General features: G+C 44.0%; 1 protein-coding gene across 1 annotated transcript; it reads right to left on the minus strand.

Annotated features, from left to right (window-relative positions):
* Positions 1-4,234: 4,234 nt before the first annotated feature.
* Positions 4,235-24,022, minus strand: LOC115464518 (vomeronasal type-2 receptor 116-like). Its single transcript, XM_030194883.1, has 4 exons — positions 23,183-24,022; positions 16,523-16,750; positions 7,661-7,787; positions 4,235-5,148 (listed from the first exon to the last, which is right to left on the minus strand). Exons 1-4 carry the CDS (start codon positions 24,020-24,022, stop codon positions 4,235-4,237), a joined length of 2,109 nt encoding a protein of 702 aa, XP_030050743.1.
* Between the last annotated feature and the right edge of the window lie 262 nt (positions 24,023-24,284).

The following is a 24,284-nucleotide window of genomic DNA, read 5'->3' on the forward strand; positions in this document are numbered from 1 at the left end:
CCAGCGACCCTCCTCTCCCCCTGCGCCCACTGCAGCCACCCATGTCCAGCGAACCTCCACTCTTCCCTGCCCCCCATCCTGCCACCCATATCCAGCGACCCTTCTCTCTCCCCTGCCTCCTCTCCAGCCACCCATGTCCAACGACCCTCCTCTCTCCTCTGCCCCCCCTCCAGCCACCCATGTCCAGCGACCCTCCTCTCTCCCCTGCCCCCCTCCAGCCACCCATGTCCAGCGACCCTCCTCTGGACATGGATAAGCTGTGAGGCCTTTTTCCCCCCCGGGTTCTGAAGTTGACATCATAATGGCTATGGTATTGTCAGCCTGATCTACGGAGCCTACCTGACCAACTCGGAATGAGCACGGTCCCAGGCAGCAAGTCAGAACGTTGGAGGTGAGAATTATTATATAGGATAACTTCTGAGGTTTTCAGCATTAAGAGGTCCTTTTACAAAGGTGCGCTGAAAAATGGCTTGCGGTAGTGTAGGCACGGGTTTTGGGCACTCGCAGAATCATTTTCCAGCGCACCTGTGAAAAAGGCCTCTGTTTTTTCCCTGATAATGGATGTGCGGCAAAATCAAAATTGCCGCACTTCCATTTTGGGTCTGAGGCCTTACCGCCAGCCATAGACCTAGCAGTAAAGAATTTGGGCGGTAATGACCTACGTGCGTCAGATGCCACTTGGCGCATGTCCACTACGCATGCCAGAAAATAAAAAATATTTTCCAGATGCGCATAGCAGACACACGCCAAAAATGAAATTACTGCAAAGGCCACACGCTAACCGTGCGGTAACTCCAATTTGGCACGCGTAGGCGCCTACGCGGCTTAGTAAAAGGGACCCTAAGTGTTTAACCCAAGAGCAACAGCAGAAAGCGTGTGAATGTGATAGGAGTGAAGGTATTTATGTTATAATATTTTGTATTAAATAAATATTTTTGGATATTATTTCATTCATCTCTGAAATATTGATATTTAAGTATTTGTGAGTTAAAATTTAATGCCAGAAAGTGTAGAATGATGCACTTGGGGTGCAGAAACCCAAAAGAGAGATACTGGATAGGAGGGGAGAGATTAGTAAGCTTGAATCAGGAGAGACCTTGGAGTGTTGGTGTCCGAGGATCTAAAGGTGAAGAAACAATGCAACAAGGCAACGGCTGTAGCCAGAAGGATGCCAGGCTGCTTAGAGAGGGGCATAACTAGCAGAAGAAAGGAGGTGTTGATACCCCTGTACAAGTCGTTGGTGAGGCCCCACTTGGAGTATTGTGTTCAGTTTTGGAGGCCGTATCTTGCTAAAGATGTAAAAAGACTGGAAGCGGTGCAAAGAAAAGCTACAAAAATGGTATGGGATTTGCGTTGCAAACCGTACGAGGAGAGACTTGCCGACCTGAACATGTATACTTTGGAGGAAAGGAGATACAGACGTTCAAATATTTGAAAGGTATTAATCCACAAATAACCTTTTCCGGAGACGGGAAGGCAGAAGTAGAGGACATGAATTGAGGTTGAAGGGGGGAAGGCTCAGGAATAATATCAGGCAGAAGCGTAGCTAGGTGGGGCGCAGGGGAAGTGGTCACTCCACTAAACAGCTGTTTTGAAAAAATGGCGCCTATGCGCCTCTTGACTTCTCACACTTCAAATTCATGTTGACCTCCTTCCAATCTGCTCTCTTGATTTCCAAACAGGACTACTACATCCAGTTGACTAATTCTTTCGGCTCAAACCCCCGACTTCTCTTCACCACACTAAACTCTCTCCTCAAGGTGCCTCCACCCCCAACTCCCCCCTCACTATCTCCCCAAACCCTAGCTGAATTCTTCCACGACAAGGTTCAGAAGATAATCCTTGAATTCTCTACCAAACCACCTCTACCTCTCCCTCCCCTTGACCCTCCCCCTGTTCGCTCCCCTATTTCCTCAACCCCCCCCCCCCCCGTCCTTTTCCTCCTTTCCTGAGGTCACTGATGAAGAAACATCACATCTTCTCTCCTCCTCAAAACGAACTACCTGTTCCTCTGATCCCATTCCTACCCACCTTCTGAACTCCATCTCTCCCACTCTCACCTCTTTTATCTGTCATATCCTCAATCTCTCTCTTTCCACTGCAACTGTTCCTGATGCCTTCAAACATGCTGTGGTCACACCGCTCCTGAAAAAGCCTTCACTTGACCCTACCTGTCCTTCCAACTATCGACCCATCTCCCTCCTCCCCTTCCTTTCCAAGTTACTTGAACGCGCTGAACGCCTTGACTTTCTCTCGTCTCATGCTGTTCTTGACCCACTCCAATCTGGTTTTCGCCCTCTTCATTCTACTGAAACTGCACTTACTAAAGTTTCCAATGACCTGTTCCTGGCCAAATCCAAAGGTCTCTATTCTATCCTCATCCTTCTCGATCAATCTGCCGCTTTCGACACTGTTGATCACAGCCTACTCTTTGACACACTGTCTCCATTTGGATTCTAGGGCTCTGTTCTTTCCAGGTTCTCCTTCTACCTCTCGCTTCGCACCTTTAGTGTACACTCTGGTGGATCCTCTTCCACTTCTATCCCTCTACCAATCGGTGTACCTCAGGGTTCTGTTCTCGGTTCTCTCCTGTTCTCCATCTATACTTCCTCCCTTGGCTCTCTGATATCATCCCATGGCTTTCAATACCATCTCTATGCTGATGACTCCCAAATCTACCTCTCTACCCCCGAAATCTCAACTACCATCCAGACCAATGTCTCAGTCTGCCTGTCTGATTGCTGCCTGGATGTCTCAGCATCACCTGAAGCTCAACATGGCCACCACAGGATGTTATCTGGGTCCCATTAATATTCAGTGCCAGTACCTGAATAATTATCTTGGTAAGTTAGGACAGTATTGCTGATAGTCGGTGAGGGAATAGCCTAGTGGTGAGAGCACCAGGCATAATATCCCACAGTGTCCAGTTCAAATCCCACTGCTCATTGTGATCTTGGGCAAATCACTTTACCCTCTGTTGCCGCAGGTACAAAATTAGATTGTGAGCAAAATCCAAAATTTAGTGGTGATGAAGGAAAGGGAAATGAGATCTAGTGACCTGCCTTGTTTTGGAGGAATGAAGGTATCCAGTTGGAGAGTATGTCTGAACTAATTGATTAGTTCAGGGCATTGCCGAGTATGATTTTATTTTATTATGTATTTTTGACCTGTTTCCCACTTTGGTCAAAGCAGTATATAAATAAATAAATAAACTTCTCTTCCACTTTGGCTTTACCCTTGGACTACCCTAACATGACCCAGGACTGAACAGGGCCTGTGACAGGGCCGCTGCCCCCCCCACAATCGTCTCCGCTTCCGCCCCCCCACACAATAGTCATCCACTGCCACCCCCACCACAATCGTCGCTGCTGCCATCTCCTCCCCACCCGGATCACTGCCGCAACTGCAATTGAAATATCTTGGCTGGCGGGGATCCTGAGGCCCCGCCAGCAGAAGAGGTCTTCCTCCAGCGCTGCTCTTCACTCTGCCGATTGTCTGCCCCTTCAGCTGCTTTTTCTCTCAGGGCAATCCCGGTTTCAAAACCGAGCATGTGCGCCTCAGAGGAAAAGCAGCCACTTAGCAAGCAATGGGCAGAGTGAAGAGCAGTGCTGGAGGAAGACCTGTAGTTTCTGCTCCTCCAGGTCCTACCCAGCCTCCAAGAGGGGCCCAGTGCCAAAGTTTTCTCTCTCCTGCTCCGTCAAAAGCAGGAGAGAGAGAGAGACCCCAGCTCCAGGCCCTCCTTGGAGGACCAGGCCCAGGGAATTTTGCCACCCCCCTGCCCTCCCCCTCTCGGCAGCCCTGGGAATGAATTCCAATGGCATTATCTGGATAATGCTGCTAAAAATCTGGGTATAGCCCCAGTGTGCAGCAGGTATCCAGTTAGGAACTCCCTCCTACCTCGATAAGTGACATTAAATATCAGAGTGCAAAAAGGTTGTTCTTAGTTATTCAGAGAAGGGACTGAATATCCCCGCTAGTCAGATTTATCCCAGCACTGAACGCATTACCTGGATATTCAGAAGCAGAATTTATATAGTTAGTTGATTTGAATAGGCAGATTTTGTTTTTCACCACCATGGCTGGCATTAAAAAAAAATGTTGAACACAGAGATTAAATATTGACTTGTTTGATTTTATTAAATTATATGAAAATGACTATGTTCTGGATTGATTGTATAGTTTCTGGGTACAAAATTGATCAACAACGAAAATAATATTTAATTTATCCAACACTTTAATATTTATTTATCATTCCATTTTTTATTAAGAACTTCCTGCTGTTTCTCTCAGGCCTCAACAGAATAATGTAGCATTTAGGGATAAAGATACAGCCCAGCAGTCCAGCACTGGAAGCCAAGATAGCAAATATCTCCACCACCACCATGTACTTGCCCCTGGTGCTCAGGTACGTTGGGATGAAGGAGACCCAAACGCTGCAGAACACAAGCATGCTGAAGGTGATGTACTTGGCTTCATTGAAACTGTCAGGTAGATTTCTTGCTAGGAAAGCTATGATGAAGCTGATACCAGCCAGAAATCCCAGGTATCCCAGAACACAGTAAAATAGAATTATTGATCCTTCATTACATTCAATTACTATTGCTCCAAGTTCTGACTGCATGTTATGATATGGGAATGGGGGAGCAGTGAGCAGCCAAAAAAGACAGAAAAGAGTTTGGAGAAAGGAGCAGGAAAGGACTATACAGTATGAGAACTTGGAATCCATCCATTTCCGGAGCTTACTTCCGGGTTTGGTGGCATGAAAGGCCATGACCACAGTGAAGGTTTTTGCCAGTATAGAGGAGAGAGAAATGGAGAAAATTATGCCAAAAGTAGTCTGTCGGAGAATGCAGTTCACCTTCTCAGGACAACCAATGAATATCAAGGAGCAGAGGAAACAGAGCATGAGGGAAATTAGGAGAATGTAGCTTAGGTTACAGTTGTTGGCTCTCACTATGGGAGTATGTCGGTATTGAATGAAGATTCCCAGAATGACAACATTAATAAGAAAGAAGAAAATGCTTATGATAATCAAAGCTATCCCCAAAGGTTCCTCATAGGACAGAAAGGTTATTGCTTTTGGGATACAGGCATCTCTCTTCTGATTGGACCATTGGTCATCTGGGCACTTTATACAGTTGTCCATGTCTGTGAAGAAATAATATGTACTCAATATCTCACAAATAACTTTAGGCCCAAAATTTATAGCTACCTTCTACCTGGATAAGTAGTGCCGATTGGAGCTAGATAATACTGCTGAAAATTAATGTGGACTGCCCCAGCATTATCCAGATAACACTAAGGTGATCTGGGGGCAGGGTAAGACTGGAATTTATTCAGAGACCAGCGCTATTCAGCATCTGGTCAGTTGGATCAAGATTCTGCTTTGGAACGGGCTGACATCTGAAGGACTCCCATCAAGATGTACATGTGCCATGTCTCCTTTCATAGTGCTCTGGGGTTAGAGTGACTCTACTTAAGAGTCTAGCTAGGGATTTAAATACCTTTACTCTAAGCTATCTCTATAATAACATTGTCTTTGTCTATGCGAATTGCTGCTACTGTAAATAAATAAGATCCTATTTTTATAATATTCGGGTGTGGAGTTAGTTTCTTTTATTATTTTGGTGCAGTGGGCTTGGCTCTAAGGGGTCATACATTTGCTTCTGACACTTCCCCAACCCATGCTAATCTTGTTAGGACCTAATTTTGTTATAACTTACACTAAGTGTCAGGTATACCCACAACACCCCAATAAGAGTGTTATCTGTATTGCGCCCAAATATCCATGTCTAATTTAGCCAGCTGTGGTCAGCATTTAATGATATTCTGACCACCAATATTGAATACAGCCCTCATAATCTATTTCTTCTTCTTACTGCCTTGCTTTATACTCATGTCTTGTTATTAGTAGTTCATGCTAATTGTGATTTTGAGCTTCCTAATTATAATGATGAGTTTCTTTTAATTAAAACTGAAATGCATAGCCTGCATCAATTAAATATTCAAAGCTGGTTACAGAAACAACTAACAAAACATAAATACAACTAAAAAAAGTATATACATTTTCCATACATCTTACTAACATTCTATATTTACCAACACTACCAGTTATGGAAAAGTACATAAATGTTGCCATACTGGGACAGACCGAAGGTCCATCAAGCCCAGCATCCTGTTTCCAACAGTGGCCAATCCAGGTCACAAGTACCTGGCAAGATCCCCAAAAGGTAGAATACATTTTATGCTGCTTATCCCAGAAATAAACAGTGGATTTTCTCCAAGTCCATCTTAATAATGGCTTATGGACTTTTGTGGAGGGTAAATTGATAACAGGACATCTAAGCAGCAAAGACACATGCTGCAACTATCTTATAAAGAGAACAATGTATCCATGTGCCTTTCTAAAAAAAAAACCTACTCGAAAATTCCCACAAAGGTAACATCTGTTCCAAGACAGGCATAACTTTCGGACCTTTCCACTAAATTATTTCATGGATTAATGTGCCGTAACTGTTAGGGCACCTCCACGATAACAGTTACCATGTGGGCATGACAGTATGTGCTAAATTCATCTGGTAACTGCGTATCCTAGCATGGAGCAGGAAATGGGTGGGCTATGGGTGAAAATGGGTGTGGACTGTGCCTTGCAGTTAGCACACAGTAATTTACTGCACATTGTCGCTGGTGCAGATATTGCAGTAAAGATTTTGCTTGTGCTGCAACTATATGTGAAGATGCTGGGAATGCCCCCCCCCCCCCCCCCCCCCACACACACACACACCACCAACAGTTACTGTACAGACTGTTACTTTATGTATGTATGTGGCCATAGATTTAATGCATATATGCACAGATTTTATAAATCCTTCATATGTGCTAATCCTATCCCTACCCTATTCATTCTCCAACCCCAGAGGTGCATACAGCATATTGCACAACAGCAAGAGTTATATGAGTGTACCACAGTTTTATAGCTGTTTACTTGAGTGTGTAAAACATTGTTCTATATATTACTACTACTACTACATAACATTTCTAGAGTGCTACTAGGGTTATGCAGCGCTGTACAAATTAATAACTAAGGACGGTCCCTGCTCAGAAGAGCTTACAATCTAAAGGACGAAATGTCAAGTTGGGGTAGTCTAGATTTCCTGAGTAGAGGTGTTGTGATTAGGTTAACTCTTATAAAATTATTCCCTTAAGGGTCCTTTTATTAAGCTGCGGGATAAAGGGCCCTATGGTAGCGGCAGGGACTGTTTTTTACCACGCGCCAGGACCCTTTTTACCGCAACAGGTAAAAAGTCCCCCCAGAAATGACCATGAAATAAGATAACTCTTACCACATGGCCATGCGGCAGGGAGCACTTACCGCTACCCATTAAGGTGGCAGTAAGGGCTCCCACGGTAACTGGGTAGCATGCGGCAAATGCCTGATTACTGCTAGATTACTGCCACGCTAGATAAACATAAAAAATTCCGGAATGCCAGAAATGGCACACACTCGACCAAGAACTACCGCCGGCAGCTTCATTGGGCCGGCAGTAGTTCAGATTTAGCATGCAGTAAGCCTGCGTTGGGCTTACTGCGGCTTTGCAAAATACCCCCTTGGTGAACAACCAGTGGGCATGGGCGAGCCTCATTATGTCATATCACTCACCGGTTTGGTTGGAAATCTCTCCCTCAGGACAGGGAATACAGTCATAGCAGCAGACAGCCTTTCCTTCCCTGGCTAATTTCCTGAAGCCAGGAGTACAGTTTGGGCTGCATTTGGATTGTGGAGGTATCTAAAATTGAGAAAAAATACAGATAACATAAGAAAGCATTAGACTATGAATTTCTACATGCTCCTGCTCAGTTAAATTGCACTGACACAGACCAGCTGCCAACATTCAGTGGCACTGAACTTGGTAGTGCCCCTGAATTAGTGGCTACAGGTAGTGGCATAGGTACGGGTGGGCCTGGGTGAGCACAGGCCTACCCATTCTTGGCTCAGGCCCACCCAGCGGCAGCACCTCTCATCAATATTTCTCCTCCTCCATGGCGTCCTGGAATCTGACCGCCCGTCATTGAACCCCGTCCCTTTCTAGGGTACCTTAAAGGCATACCCAGCGCCTGCAGTGATTCATTTATTGCTGCCTGCACTGGCCCTGCAGGCTTCCATCAGCCAGGTCAAACTTTCATCATTTATCTGTTTGGCGGGACCTGGCCGATGGAAGCCTGTGGAGTCGGTGCAGGCAGCAATAATTGAATCACTACAGGCACCTGGGACACTTGTAAGGTACATGAGGGAGGGAGGGGGTTCAGCGACGGGCAGTCAGATGCCGGGAAGCTGCAGACGAGGCAAGAAGGTGATGTAGGGAAGGTGAAAAATAATCTATAATGTTTTTATATCTTCGAGGAGGGGGGAGCTGTGGAGTGCGTGCCGTGGAAGGGTACATCTAAGTTAGGTCTGGGCCCATCCAAAATACTGGGTGAGGCTACGCCATTGGCTGCAGAAATAGCTGTACTAACTTTGCCCAGTTAGTTAGCCTACTTGTACAGCATAATTTTGATGTGTTCTGTGTTACAGAATCCTGGCTGCTAAAATCAGACTAAGTAGTGGTCAGACAATGCTGCCCTAAAGAATACAAATGGGAATGGTCAAGCGATCATACAAAAGAGGAGGAGGAGTGGTAATATTTTTTTAAAAACACTATCACTTAAACTGCTCGATGCAGAATCATCCAAATTTGCAGAATTCCTAATTATAGAATGCACATCTGTAGCCTTCTGCTTATTCTATTGTCCTCCAGGAAAAATAACCACTGACTGTTCACCATTCTTAGATTTTTTTTCTTCAACTTTACCCACTGATGAACAGAAAGTATGCATCTTAGGTGATTTTGATATACCAGGTGAACTGTCTGTTGATGAGATATCGCCACAACAAAGATCATGGAAAATAATACTAGCGTAATTACAATTCAGACAAATAGTGAAAGACGCAACACACTCAGCAGGTCACATCTTAGATCTAGTATACTTATCACCTGACTTATTCCAATCCCTGATTGTATCCCCGGCCTGTTGTTCAAAAAATTCCATGGTCAGATCACGCTTTAGTAATATTCAAATTCTCAAGGAAAGATATAAAGATGGAAAAAAGCAGACAAGTCAAAACGATACAAACAAGGGCCAAATTTGAACTGGCAGATCTAAAAGCTTATCTAGCAGATAAATTCTCAGTTGATATGGACAAGAGTCAAAATGACATGGTTGATCACTGGACTAAATCAGTAACAGATGTGTTAGATCAGATAGCACCAAAAAAAGACTGTAAAGGTGAAGAGCTCAGGAGAGACCTGGTGTTGGCTTACACCTGCACTAAAACAACGAAGAAAAGATCTGAGAGCTGCAGAGAGAATATGGAAAAAAAAAAAACCAACAACAACTTGGAGACATATAAGATAAAAATGGCTGAATATAAATGATCATGGGAACAAGAAAGGAATACATACTTCAAGGATAAGATTAAAGTGTCCCTAAATAAACCCAGAGAACTATTCCACACAGTGAGCTATTTCATTGAGGGAAGGAAAGAAGAATCAGCTCAATATGTTGATCCCCAAGATTACGCACGAAAAATTCAAACTCAGAATCTCTTGCTCTAGTTCTGCCCACATCAAGGGTAGTCGCAACGGATAAAGCTTGGAATTCGTTCCACATAGTAGATGACAACATGATAGAGAAACTGGTGAAGAGCCTATCACCCACCACAGCTCAAATAGACCCCTGCCGGAGATAATTATGCCTTTAAAAAAAATCTTGTGAATAAATTGCTGCAGGAAGGTGTACTGGTAGACTCACTTAAAGAAGCATCTGTTAAACCATTACTAAAAACCATCATTTGACAGACGTATAATGAATAATTACAGACCAATCCCAGTCATACCGTTCCTAGCAAAATTTATTGAGAAAACTGTACTGCACCAACTAGTGGATTTTGTAGAAGACAATCATCTCTTACATGACTTTCAATATGGCTTTAGACCAAACCATTGTGTGGAACTTCTGCTACTATCAATGCTGGATGAATTAAGGATTGGAATGGACCAGAACACAATTTCTGCATATCACACTTGATATCACATCAGCATTTGACACTATTGACCATCAACTCCTGCTCAACAAGTTGTCAGACTTTGGCATTGGTGGGCAAGTCCTATCCTAGTTTCTCTCATATTACAGAGAATAAAGTTCCACATTAAAATACAAGAGACAGTTTCCACTAGCTTTCCAATCATGTGTGTGTGTACCACAAGGTTCAGCCCCTCTCAGCAGTACTATTTAACTTATTTATGACAACCCTAGGAGATATTTTCCAAGAGTTACACACATATAGAATATACACAGATGATGTACAATTTATTATCCCTTTTAACATACATGACCAGGATTTATCTGTAAAACTAAGGAATGTGTTTGACAAAATTGTTGAATGGATGGGACAGGCCAAAATGTCATTCAATGTTGCAAAGACAGAAATAATGTTTGTAGGTAAGACCCTGGACTCACCACTACCAGCAATGTTTGAATATATAGGGCTTCACAGGGTGACTGTGAAGCCCTATATACATAGTTTAGGTGTCTTCCTAGATACCAGTCTAACAATGCAAAAACATATAGACCATATGATCTCTGTCTCCTTCTTTCAGTTGCACCAGTTGAGCAAGCTGAAAGATGTGGTAACACCATATGATTTTTGGACGATTGTAAAGAGCTTCGTACTGACAAAGATTGATTATTGCAACTCCCTATTTCTGGGAATATCATCATCCTGAATCCAAGCTCTACAGGTCATCCAAAACACAGCTGCATGACTAATCACTGGAATCTCAAGAGCGGAACTCATTACTCTAACATTAAAGAAATTACACTGGCTTCCTGTGACATACAGAGTTCAATTTAAGACCTTGGTTTTGACTCATCAACGTATATTTGGGAATGTTCCAGCCTACTTTTGAAATACCCTGCACTCATGCAAACTAAAATGAGCACTAAAATCTGAGATGCCCCATCAGCTCTGTTTATCCCCCCACAAAATCATAAAATTACATAGAGACAAAACTGCGAGCCATCTCTATCGCTGCCCCATCCGCGTGGAATGCTCTACCTGGATAACCGAGGTCATGTGAAGACATTCAGAAATTCAGATGGCTGCTAAAAACACATCTGTTTGTCAAAGCCTTTTTGACCACATAAAACCTTATCGGATGGACTATTTTTTTTCTCTCACTTTCCTATCGCTTTGCATTTTGTTTGTCTGCTGTATGCAGGTTAATCGCTTTAGCGACTGGGTTCAAGTGTATGCACATGGAAGATACTAATATACTTGTTGATCATTATGTGTTCATAACTATGTATGTGGATATTGTGACCTGCCTTGGATAAAGGTGGGATATAAACGTAGCAAATAAATAAATAAACAGAATCTGAAGAGATTGCAAACTTTACAAAATACTGCAGCATGCATACTCTGACGAGCTTCCCATTTTAATCATGTTTCACCTCTTCTCCAGCAGCTTCACTGGTTACCCATTGAGTTTAGGATTAAGTTCAAAATTCTTACTCTAACCCATAAGGTTCTTCACAGTTCTCCTCCTTATCTTGTTTCCTTGACGATCCCTTACACACCTTCTTGTACTCTGTGTTCTTTAAATGATAATAAATTGGTTCTCCCCCACCCCTCTAAAGTGAGATGGGAATTTACTAGATCAAGTGCATTTTACTTCTTGTACCTGGTACTGAAATTTCCTACCTCAGCAGCTCTGCCTTGAAACATCCATTGAAACATCTTACACTTCTTTCCGTGCTCTTTTGAAAACTCACCTTTTTCAACATGCTTTTTCTATACACTTTTCATTCACCATTCCTTGTCGTAGGAAAATCATACTTACAGTGTATGAATAGTTATTTCATTGATATTAATCTATGTATTTATTTGTATGTGTGCTTTCTGTCCTCTTGTGTGAGTGATAAGTACAGTGCACTCCATTTAAGTGCACATCGTATAAGCGCATGCTCTGTTTAACTGCATGCCGTACTTCGGTCCAATTTTTGGCACCATCAATTTTTATGGGGACAATCTTCGGTTTAGCGCACCACTGATAAGTGCAAGATTCGCTTATATGCATGGTTCAAGACCGCTCCTCTGCAGGAAAGACTCCGCATAAGTGCGTGCATGAAATATGGAAGCCGATTGGCGCATGACAACCAACGAGATTTCAAATTTACTGCCTCTTTAACTGCCACAGGCAGAATAAGCGAATGTTATTAGAGCGTACACCGGCGTTGTCGTCATCGTTGTGGCGGAACTGTAAGACTTTAACACTGGCTGAACGAATAGAAGTTCTTTAAAAATTAGAAAACAAACAAAGTCAAGCATCTATTGCTAAAGAATATGGTGTCAATCCCAGTTAAATTTCACGTGTCTTGAAGCAGAAAGACCAGCTTCTGGAAGACTGGCAAAACAATACAAATCCACAATGGAAATGAAAACGGGCGGGAAAAGCTGAGGAGGTAGAAGATGCTCTTCTTCGGTGGTTTTCTCGAGTCAGGAGCAGACAGTTTCCTGTCAGTGGTCCACTGCTTATGGAGAAAGCTAACCAGCTAGCTGAAAGTCTTGGACTAACTGAATTCAAAGCCACTGTTGGGTGGTTGGAAAGATGGAAGGAGAGGAACAGTATAAAATTCAAGATACAGCATAGTGAAAAACAAGACGCTGATGACTTTGGTGCATTCAAAGTCACTGTTGGATGGTTGGAAAGACGGAAGGAGAGGAACAGCATAAAATTCAAGATACAGCATAGTGAGAAACAAGACGCTGATGACTTTGGTGCTGAAAATTGGGTTGTTTCAGTTCTTCCTACCATCTTGAACGAGTTTGTACCTCGTGCCATTTTCAATGCTGAGAAAATGGTCTCTACTGGCGAGCAAGTCATGATGGAACACTTGCATTCAAACATGCCGAAACTACTGGAGGTAAAACGTCAAAGGACCGACTGACGATCCTCCTTTGCTGCAATATGGATGGGAGTGAGAAGTTGGAACCCCTCGTCATTGGAACGATCAAACAGCCCCATAGCTTCAAGAAAGTTAAGCGACTTCCTGTTTCATACGAGGCTAACGCAAATTCATGGATGACTGGGGAAATTTGGAAGCAGTGGCTAAAGAAGTTAGACACTAGAATGCGGGCACAAAAGCGTCAGATTTTGCTGCTTTGTGATAATTGTGCTGCACACAGGGATGATGTCAGGCTGCCTAACATCAAGGTGGTCTTAACACTACCTCTCTGATCCAACCTATGGATCAGGGCATAATAGCCAATTTCAAACAACATTATCGGGTTCTTGTGCTACGTCATCTGATGAGCGTTATGGATGACCAGACTGGCAAGGATAAACGTGCTGTTGAACTGGCTTGTAATCTATCACTGTTGGATTTCCTACATATGCAGAAAGAAGCCTGGAATCATGTTACACAGGCAACCATTGTGAACTGCTACAAGCGGGCAAACTTTGTTAAGGATGTGGAGAGGGACGAAACAGATGCAGCTATTGCAAACACGTCAGATGAAGAGGTTATTGACATCCCAGCTGGTGTTACTGAAGAGGAGTTCCATCGCTACGTAGCTGTTGATTACGATCTACAAACAGCTAAAAACAGCACTGATGTGGAGATATGCGCCTACACGCAGGCAACACCGGCTAATGATGGAACAGATGAAGAAATGAGCAGCGAGGCACATGCTGACAAAATTCAACAACCTCCTCCTGTCACTTTTGCAAGAGCGCTGGAGAGTCTCAACACCCTGCAGGCCTATCTGGAGGCCACTGGATGTCAGTGCTATGACAGTCTTTACCATCTGACAGATGTAGTCTATGGAACTCACAGACCTAAAAGTGTGCAGAGGACTATAACTGATTAATTCAAGTAAGCGTAATGCCATTCTTAGCCTAGAATGGGTGGCAGAGCTGGTGCTTGGGAGGTGGGGCTAGTGCTGGGCAGACTTATACGGTCTGTGCCGGGGCTGGTGGTTGGGAGGCGGGACTAGTGCTGGGCAGACTTATACGGTCTGTGCTGGGGCTGGTGGTTGGGTGGCGGGGATAGTGCTGGGCAGACTTATACGGTCTGTGCCAGAGCTGGTGGTGGGAGGCGGGACTGGTAGTTGGGAGGCGAGGATAGTGCTGGGCAGACTTATACAGTCTGTGCCAGAGCTGGTGGTGGGAGGCGGGGTTGGTGGTTGGGAGGCGGGGATAGGGCTGGCCAGACTTATACGGTCTGTGCCCTGAAGAGGACAGTACAAATAAAAAAGTAGCACATATGAATTTATCTTCTTGGGCAGACTGGATGGACCGTGCAGGTCTTTTTCTGCCGTCATCTACTATGTTACTATCCACCTTATAATTGAAAGAGAAAAATGCCTAGATTTCGACCCAAATCGGGAGATAGACGTTTATCTCACAAAATCAAATAAATCGGTATAATGGAAAGCCGATTTTGGACATTTTCAACTGCACTCCATCGCGGAAGCGTACAAAGTTGACGGGGGCGTGTCGGAGGCGTGGCAAAGGTGGAACTGGGGCGTGGTTATCGGCCGAGGAGAGATGGGCGCCTTTCGCCGATAATGGAAAAAAAAGTATGCGTTTGTAGCTAGAATTTAGGGCACTTTTCCTGGACCCTGTTTTTCCACGAATAAGGCCCCAAAAAGTGCCCTAAATGACCAGATTACCACCAGAGGGAATCGGGGATGACCTCCCCTGACTCCCCCAGTGGTCACTAACCCCCTCCCACCACAAAAAATGATGTTTCACAACTTTTTATTTTCACCCTCAAATGTCATACCCACCTCCCTGGCAGCAATATGCAGGTCCCTGGAGCAGTTGTTAGGGGGTGCAGTGGACTTCAGGCAGGTGGACCCAGGTCCATCCCCCCCCCCCCCCCACCTGTGACAATTGTGCTGCTTAATGCTTAGTCGTCCAACCCCCCCAAACCCACTGTACCCACATGTAGGTGCCTCCCTTCACCCCTTAGGGCTATAGTAATGGTGTAGACTTGTGGGCAGTGGGTTTTGAGGGGGATTTGGGGGGCTCAACACACAAGGGAAGGGTGCTATGCACCTGGGAGCTCTTTTACCTTTTTGTTTTGTTTTTGTAAAAGTGCCCCCTAGGGTGCCCGGTTGGTGTCATGGCATGTGAGGAGGACCAGTGCACTACGATTCCTGGCCCCTCCCTCGAACAAATGCCTTGGATTTATTCGTTTTTGAGCTGGGCGCTTTCATTTTCCATTATCACTGAAAAACAAAAACGCCCAGCTCACAAATTGTCGAATAAAACATGGACGTCTATTTTTTTTCGAAAATACGGTTCGGTCCGCCCCTTCACGGACCCGTTCTCGGAGATAAATGCCCATGGAGATAGACGTTTTCGTTCAATTATGCCCCTCCACGTCAGTTAACTAAGACTGTATACTGTACGTATAATAATAAACAGTACTGTACATATGTTTATCAGATGTCAAGCTTCTTTGGGTCACAACGGTTAAGTGCACGCTCTATTTAACTGCATGCATTTCTTTGGTCCCAGACCCTTGCACTTAAGCGGATTGCACTGTAGTTCTTTCGTGTCATAAATTGGCGCTTCTTTCTGTATTTTAAATAAAACACAAAAAACAATAAATACAATTAAATATTGTATTCATTGTTATTAGTGTAAACTGCATTAATTTGTTCGCAACAAAGTGGTATAGCAAATTTAATAAATGATAAATGATAATTGCTTGTTAAGTGGCAATTATCAGCATAGATTGGATTGTTAATTAAATTGTGAACGCAAATCCAGAATAGGACCAGATTTTCACGCGCAATTTTGGTTACACTATATAAAATACAGGGGATATTGCAACAGAGCTTCTAAAATAAGATCCTTAATGTTTTCATAGTCATACATTTAGCTAAGTCAGGCTTGTCTCAGAGCAAGTGTACCTTTGTTCAGGTTATCTTCTGATGTCACTAAGCACATGAGATTCACCAATTTTGTAAAGTAAGTTATGTGCAACTAATGGTGCCTTGTCATAAGTTACTCTCATAGATGAATTTGAATATCAAGCCTTAACGAGGCCTCTCTAATGGTGTTGTGAAGAAAAAACACAGCCCAATTCATGCATTTACATTTCTTTGTGTAGTGCTTGAGTGTGGAAATGTTAAACAGTAGATTGAATGGTGATGGACTGGAAACCTCACAATACCAGTCCACTGGCAACAAGAGAGGCACGTATATAAAGGCTGCTTCAGTCTGTGGAGGGATGGAGTTCTGCATGATATTTTCCATTCAACAAATTCCTTTCCTTATTATGTTAACCATTTTTGAATGTTTTGTTCTGTTACATTACAATGAATCAGAATTATAACAGCCAACCACACAGCAGCTCTTCCTTCCCATTCAGAGTCTTCCATGTTGCTCTAATGTTACTTAATTCTGACCTGGGTGAGCGCACTGTCCCACACGATCACCTTCTCATTGATGGTGAAATCCTGATCCAGGGGATCGTAAGGGTTAAAACTTCCAACAATTTTATTAAGCTGTGTCCCATTGGGTAGAAAGACCTTATTTATAATATCATATCCAATGGCAATCTCACCATTCTCATCAAAAAAAATATTTTCATCCAGAATGTTTTTAAAATGGAGATTCTTCAGATAATTATGAATCTAAAAAAAGAGAATAAAATTTTCAGTATTACCACTTATTGAAGGAATACTTACTTAGCTGTTTATAAGTGCATAAGTATTGCCATACTGGGACAGATCAAAGTTCCAACAAGCCCAGCATCCTGTTTTCAACAGTGGCCAATCCAGGTCACAAATACCTGGCAGGATCCCATAAATGTACAATACATGTTATGCTGCTTATCCTAGAAATAAACAGTGGATTTTCCTCAAGTCCATTTTAATAATGATCTATGGACTTTTCCTTTAGTAAGTCATCCAAACCTTTGCTAAACTCCGCTAAGTTTACTGCTTTTACTACATTCTCTGGCAACGAATTCCAGAGAATATGTAGAATGTGAACTTGATTTTAGGGATGGGCTGGGAAAGAGAAGTGTGTAGTGTTGCTGCACTTTTGAGGCGAAGCAGTGCTTGTGCCTGGGACCTTCAACCCCATGGACCATGAGTACTGGGTTTTGTTATGGCAGCAGAGCATGTGAAACGATGTTCCCGGTGCAGCAGCCAGAAAACCACTTTGGGACAGTGCACGATATGTGCAGTGTCTAACAGGGACCCTGGAACTTAATATGTCTGACCCACAGCAGGTCCCAGTTCAAAAATGTTCCACATCTACAGCTCATGCTAGAGTGTGGTGGATCTTTGAGAGATGGGCAAAACAGCAGGGTGTTTCTCTCCCATGAGCTTCCTTGTCTGACATTTTGTCTTTCCTGCAGGATGGCTTGAAGCACATTTCGGCCCTGAATTTCTTGAAAGTCCAGGTTGTGGCCTTGCTTGTTAGAGGGGGCCCATGCAAAATGTTTCTATTGCAGCTTATCCAGTAATGGCCCATTTTCTCTGAGGGGAGACTCATCTCCGTCCTCCTGTCTGCAGCCCGCGTCCCCTAGTGGGACCTTAATCTGGTGCTCAAGGCTTGCAGAAGCCCCCTTTTGAACCTCTGGCTAAGGCAACTATCAAGGATCTTACTTTGAAAATTGTTTTTCTGGTGGCCATTTCATCAGCTCAGAGAGTTTCTGAACTCTAGGCCTTATCTTGCAGAGACCGCTTACTGCAGTTTTCTCATTCAGGGGTTTCTGTCCGCACAATCCCTTCCTTTCTTCCGAAAGTGGTTCATCATTATACCTTATTTTAAAAAAGCACAAGTTAGATACTACTCTGCAAGTTAATTTTTGTCCTATTGTCAATTTACCATTTCTTTTTAAACTTCCAGAGAAGACAGTCTATCAGCAGATCATTAAGTTTTGAAATGCCAACAATACTTTCCATCCTAAACAAACAGGATTCATGAAGGACACAGCACTGAAATGGTCCTCCTGGCAATGTAGAGTGATATTGGGGCTCATTCACTTAACCCTCCATTGCCCCAGGTACAAATAAGTACCTGTATATAATATGTAAGCCGCATTGAGCCTGCCATGAGTGGGAAAGCACGGGGTACAAATGTAACAAAAATAAAAAAATAAAAATGTCTAAAAAGTAGCACAAAGTTGCAGATGGATGCTTATTTTGCCAAAGTTTCCAAATTGCTATTTTCAAACCCCTTTTGTAAAACAATTATCTATACAGTTCATATGCAGTGCATCCAAATCACAGGGGCACATGTTAGGGGCATGTTGGGGGTGGGATTTGGCCGGTTCCTAAAACTTGGATGTTTTTCTGCTATAATAGAACCATGCAAAAAACATCCAGGGCTAAAAGTGAGATGTTTTGGTCTAGATCTGTTTTAATCATGATTAAGTCACAAAAAGGTGCCCTAAATGACCAGATGACCACTGGAGGGATTAAGGCATGACCCCTACTTACTCCCCTTGTGGTCACTGTTCCCTCCAACCCCCAAAGATGTGAAACAGTCCATACCAGCTTCTATGACAGCCGAATAGAACAACAATCAGGTCCCTGGAGTAGCTTAATGGTTGGTGCAGTGTACTGTACAGAAGGGGACCCAGGCCCATAGCCCACTCTAACTGGAACACTTGTGGTAGAAAGTGTGAGTGCCCTACAACCCACCAAAAACCTATTGTACCTTCATACAGGTGACACCTGCAGGCATAAGGGCTATTGTAGAGGTGTATAGTTGGGTACAGTAGATTTATGGTGGATTTTGAATGGCTGACCAAACAAAATAAGAGGGTAACAGTGAGATGCGTACCTGGGACATTTTATGTGAAGTCTACCGCAGTGCCCCCTAGGGTCTGCCATTGCTCAATTGGGATGTCTGTGTGGCCAGTCTACTAAGAATGCTGGCCTCTTATACATCCCAATGGCTTGTTTTTGTGCATTTTTCCTTTGGATGTTTTTTTTTCTTCAAAAATGGTCCTAAAATATAGACACACTGAGCATAAAAACATCTAGAACACAGTGATTTTTTTTAAACAAAAAGATAGGCGTTTTTCTGATTTGAAAATCGCTATGTTCACTACTGGATTTTTGGATGTTTTCCACAAAATGTCCAAAATCGAGTTTAGACATCATATCAAAAATTCCCATATCGAAAATTATCTGTCATAGGGATGGGGGAAAAGATGTTTTGTTTATACAGTTAGATTTATATTCAGCTTTTGATACCATTGATCGCTCTACTGTTTTCATGCCTCTAGGAATCAGGATACAATACAATACAAGTTTTATATAACGCTGTCACTCAACAATCTGGTTCTGCATGATTAACATCAAAAGAAGCCAGTACAATACTAGCAGGAACTTACATCATTGTTAGCGATCACCATAACATTAAAACAATTCAGTAACATCAAAGAAATAAAAAAAGTTTTCAGTTTACGCCTAAATTTCAGATAGTTATTTCCTGATCTAAGACTAGCGGGCAAAGAATTCCAGTTTTGAGGAGCCTGGTAAGGCTTGAGAATGCAGCCTTTTCTGCTTGACTTCTGTTAAAGGGAACTGAAGAGTTTAAGAGTATCTTACATAGCAACTCCTCTTTGAGACTAGGAATAGAAGTCATTGAGGGGTCCTTTTACTATGCTGCAGTATGCACTAACATATGCTTACAGCAGGTTAAAATGGGGCGTAGACAGACCTCAACATTGGGGGGTCTGATCCCAAAGTGGGGGGGGAACCCCCACCCTGCCACAATCCCACATACCTTGTTTGGTGGGGGTCCCCAACCCCCACCAGCTGAAGCCTTTCTCCAGCGCTGTTCTCTGCTCATTGCCTCAAGTCACGTGTATTCTCGGTTTTAGTGAAACTGAGCACGCACGAAGTCATGCATGCTCAGTTTCACTAAAACAGAATGTGTGCACGCAATGTGAGAGGAAGCAGGGATTCGGCGGCTATAAGAGTGAAAAAGAGTAAAAAATGTCAAGCTTAGAAGGAAATATAAATTGGCCAGAATAGCAGGGGCGTAGCTATGGGGGGGCCACGGGGGGCCTGGGCCCCCGCAAATTATGTCCAGGCCCCTGGTTTGGCTGGCGGGGGTCCCCAACCCCCGCTATCTGAAGCCTTCTTCATCGATGCTTGTCTCTGGAGCAGCTGCGTTTCTGCCCTGCTCTTCTTTTTTCTTGCTCCTCCTGTCCTGTGCACGCTGGTGCTCCTCAGTTTCACATAAAGGAGCATCAGCGTGCACAGGACAGGAGGAGCAAAAAGAAAGAAGAGCAGGGCAGGAATGTGGCTGCGCTGGAGACCGGTGCTGAAGAAGGCTTCGGCTGGCAGGGGGGGGGGGGGCTGAGGATGCGAGGGGGCGTGCGAGGAGGCGTGAGGCGGTGGGCAGGGGGAGGTGAGGCGAAGCGAGGCATGGCAGTGGGGGGGGGGGGCGGCGAGGTGTGGTGGGGGGGCGGCAGGGCAGCACTCAATATGTGCCCCCAACCTCAGGCTCTGGCCCCCTCCCACCGTAAGCTCTAGCTTACCCCTGCAGGATAGGCACGGGAATGGGGGACATGTAGTTGGGTCTAGGACCTGTGCTAGTTGATGATAATCAGAAACGTGTGTCTTGGAACTCCTGTAACCCACCAGCCAAAATAATGAGAGATTTTGTAAAGTGAAGTGTACCAGAGCTGCAGATGGTTCCAGTGAAAAGGTGAAACCACAATTATCTGATCCTTTTTCCGCACTTGGATGACAGAAGACAGTGGCAGTACAAGATGTTTTTATAGACTTAGTCTGGAAGGAGGTGATGAGTTCATCATGATTGTTGAGTTGAATTATCAAAATCTTGGGGGGAGGAGCATACAGCTAAAAACTAACCTTGGTTTCTTAATACGCAAAACAGCACAAAACACAGCAGCCAGACTTATCTATAGAAAATCACGCTTTGAAAGCGCAAAACCCCTCCTACAAAGTCTACACTGGCTACCAATTAACGCGTGCATAATCTTCAAGATATGCTCAATCGTACACAGGATTATATACAGCCTTGCACCGGACTACATGACCAAACTGATCCACCAACAAGAAACTTGTTGGAGACAGCAAGATCATACCTAACTCTCTACTACCTGTCAGGTTCTCAGGTTCAGAGCCCGCGGGGCCGGGCTCTGGAGCAAACGTGAGCCCTTGGGCTGCTGACGAGGAGCGACAGCAGCAGGCAAAACCCACCAACCAACACTGGGTAAGCACACCGGCAGGGACTGCAGGCACTGCCCAGCGAACCGGAACACATGGACTGGAATCCCCCGGACTGGAGGACACAGGACTGGAACACACACCGGACCGGAACACACTGGACTGGAGCACACCAGACTGGAACACCCTGGACTGGTCCCCCGGACTGGAGGACACAGGACCGGAACACGGGACTGGAGCACACTGGACTGGTCCAACAGCTTCACCTGTACTTAGCTACTAAGCCCCCCAAGAGTTGAGCTCCTGGGTTCGAGTAGCCGACAGGACTTACTGGATACCGGATGACATAGGGACCAGGACTGGAAACAGAAGTGCTCCTAACCCTAAACTAATCTACGTGCTCCCAAGCCCTAAACTAGCAGGAGTGTTCCTAACAGTAAACTGACAAAAAGGACTTCCTAAGCCCTATACTAAACAGGAGCTCCTAAGCCCTGCTCAAGAAAGGGACTTCCTAAGCCCTAAACTAACAGAGCAGGGTACTAAATACAAAGCTAACACAGGTGCTACTAAGCACCAAGCTACAAGCAGAGCTTTACACTAATAAGCTAAACACAAAACTAAACCAGCTACCTAAGCACTGCTCTAGCAAGCTAGATACAACTAACAAGGTGCTTCCTAAGCACTACTCTGGCAAGCAACCAGAAGAGCTCCTAGCACTAAAAGGGAAGACAGGGGAGCCACAAGGAGGGAAGCTAACACATAAGCCAAAAGTGCTTCTAAAGCACCAAACACCAACAGCAAAGACTGCAATGCTCCCAATAGCACAATCCCAGAAGTACTTCTAACAGCAAACTCTGCAGTGTTCCTAACAACACCAAACCCTGAAGTACTTCTATCAACAACAGAGCTTCCAAAGCCCTACACACAGCAATGCTTCCAAAACCAAGAGGGAAAAGCAGGGGGACCAAACACACAAACACCAGTGCACACTGCACTAACACTAACCTGGACCTTAGCAAAAGCAAGCAGGGAAACTAGACACAACGTCAGAAGTGCACACTGCACCACCCTACCTACAGCAAACACCACTGTTGCAAAGGCCCTGAAGGAAACAACACCACTTCCTTATCAAGGCCCTCCCTGATGATGTCACACTCCCTAGACCTAGGCAAAAGCACACTGACCCAGAGAGGCCCAATCCACACCAATGCAAAACCGTGAAACACTTGAAGCCAGTACACCCAAAGAGAGTTAGAGCAACTCAGACTACACCCACAGCTGCAGTGAAGAGACAATTAGCCCCATGCTGCTGGAAGCTGCCAGCACAGAGAGACAGAGCCAGCTCAGAAAGGAAAGAGAAAAGAAACAGAAGCCAGCTAAGAAGCTGACCCCCAGGAAAGAGGTAAGTTTGAGAGGGGTTCAGACCCCAATCATAACACTACCCCAGATGCAAAGGCCTGAAATACAAATTATCATGCACCTCAAGCTTCTCTTTTAGAGGTACCCAATCTGGAACTTGCTGCCAAAAGACCTGAAACTCACAAACAACTGCCTAAACTTCTGTAAAAACCTAAAAACACACCTTTTCCTCCCCTCTGCATCCGCATAAACTCATAACCACTGAAACATATCCGAATCAACATCAGAAATGGAAAACAAAGATGCATACCTTACTCTCGCAAATACTACCTATTCCCCACATACGACCTGTAAACTACACTACTAATGATCATTGAACTGTTATACTTCAACCAGCTGAAATTCTGTAATCGTCTGTCTTGTATTATGTAAGCCACATTGAACCTACCAATGGGTGGGAAAATGTGGGATACAAATGCAATAAATAAATAAATACTATTCTACTAGTTCTGAAAATAGCATTCGTCTAAATAATGATGTTACCTTCCATGGCAAATAGTCCAAAATTCTGTGACTTTCTCCACTCCATACAGTAGTGTTTCCAGTGTCAGACATGATCATATCATGCAATGCATGTGCCACAGCATATACAGCATTGTAAACACTATAACTATTCCCCAGATATTTAGAATCACAGTGTAACACGATGGGTGATACTTGATGAGTACAGTGGGATCTTTTAGTGCTTTTGGGGCACCGAATGTCACATAAGCTCTTCCACCATTCCCGAATAAATGGAGCAACTGGAAACAGGATGGGATCCACCTCACGGACAAATTTTGAAAAACGTGGAATAATTTTCTTTGCCACTGTGAAAGTCAAGCTGTTGTTCCTCTTACCCCTTCCCAATAGGAAGGTTGAGGAAAAGTCTGTTTCAGATGTGTGGATCCAGGTCTTGCTTGGCATCTGTCGAATATGATCGTGCTTAAAAAGATTGACTGTATACATTATGTCACCATAGAAAATGATCACATTAGCTGATGATGCTTGGATGTTGTTATGAATCTTTTCTGCCATGTTCAGTGGAATATCACTTGCGTGACTGAAGATTACTATAAGTGCGATGCAGCCTCCATTCTGCACGATCTTTTCTTTCAGAGTCTGGACAGCCCTCAGGCTGCTACTGTCATCGGGTGCAATGATAATGACCCAGGTCCAGCCAAAGTGCTTCAGTAACTTTACAATCCCAGTGCAGAGGGTCCGGCCACTGGGGACAATCTTGTAGAAATAAGGAAACGTAGCAGCATCACTCACGATAAGATTCCGTGAATTGTAACTGATCTGTTGGGAAAATGGTAAGGAACTGGTTATCATCTTGGCCATTTTTAGATTATATTAGAAATATTTGTACCTTTGAAGAATATTGAATGGGTATAATTTTAAGCAGCAAGAAGACACAAGGAGTTGGCCACAAATGGAATTGATGAACCACAGGAAGCACATAGTATTTATGTATTTATTCATGACATTTATACCCCACATTAGCCTGAAATAGACTCAAGTTCAATGTGGTTTACAAACAAACAATAAAGTGAATAAAACATAATAATGTACAGAATATAACACAAATTACAATTAGCTCAAG

Source organism: Microcaecilia unicolor, chromosome 3 (assembly GCF_901765095.1).
Source record: "Microcaecilia unicolor chromosome 3, aMicUni1.1, whole genome shotgun sequence".
NCBI lineage: Eukaryota > Metazoa > Chordata > Amphibia > Gymnophiona > Siphonopidae > Microcaecilia > Microcaecilia unicolor.

What these genes read in the sequence shown, in the direction of transcription:
- LOC115464518 (XM_030194883.1), bottom strand. Translation starts at nt 24,022, where the DNA reads ATGGCCAAGATGATAACCAGTTCCTTACCATTTTCCCAACAGATCAGT. An exon ending in TGGACTATTTGCCATGGAAG is followed by an intron (nt 16,751 to 23,182) that starts GTAACATCATTA and finishes CTCTTTTTTTAG; the next exon opens with ATTCATAATTATCTGAAGAA. An exon ending in GGGACAGTGCGCTCACCCAG is followed by an intron (nt 7,788 to 16,522) that starts GTCAGAATTAAG and finishes TCTCAATTTTAG; the next exon opens with ATACCTCCACAATCCAAATG.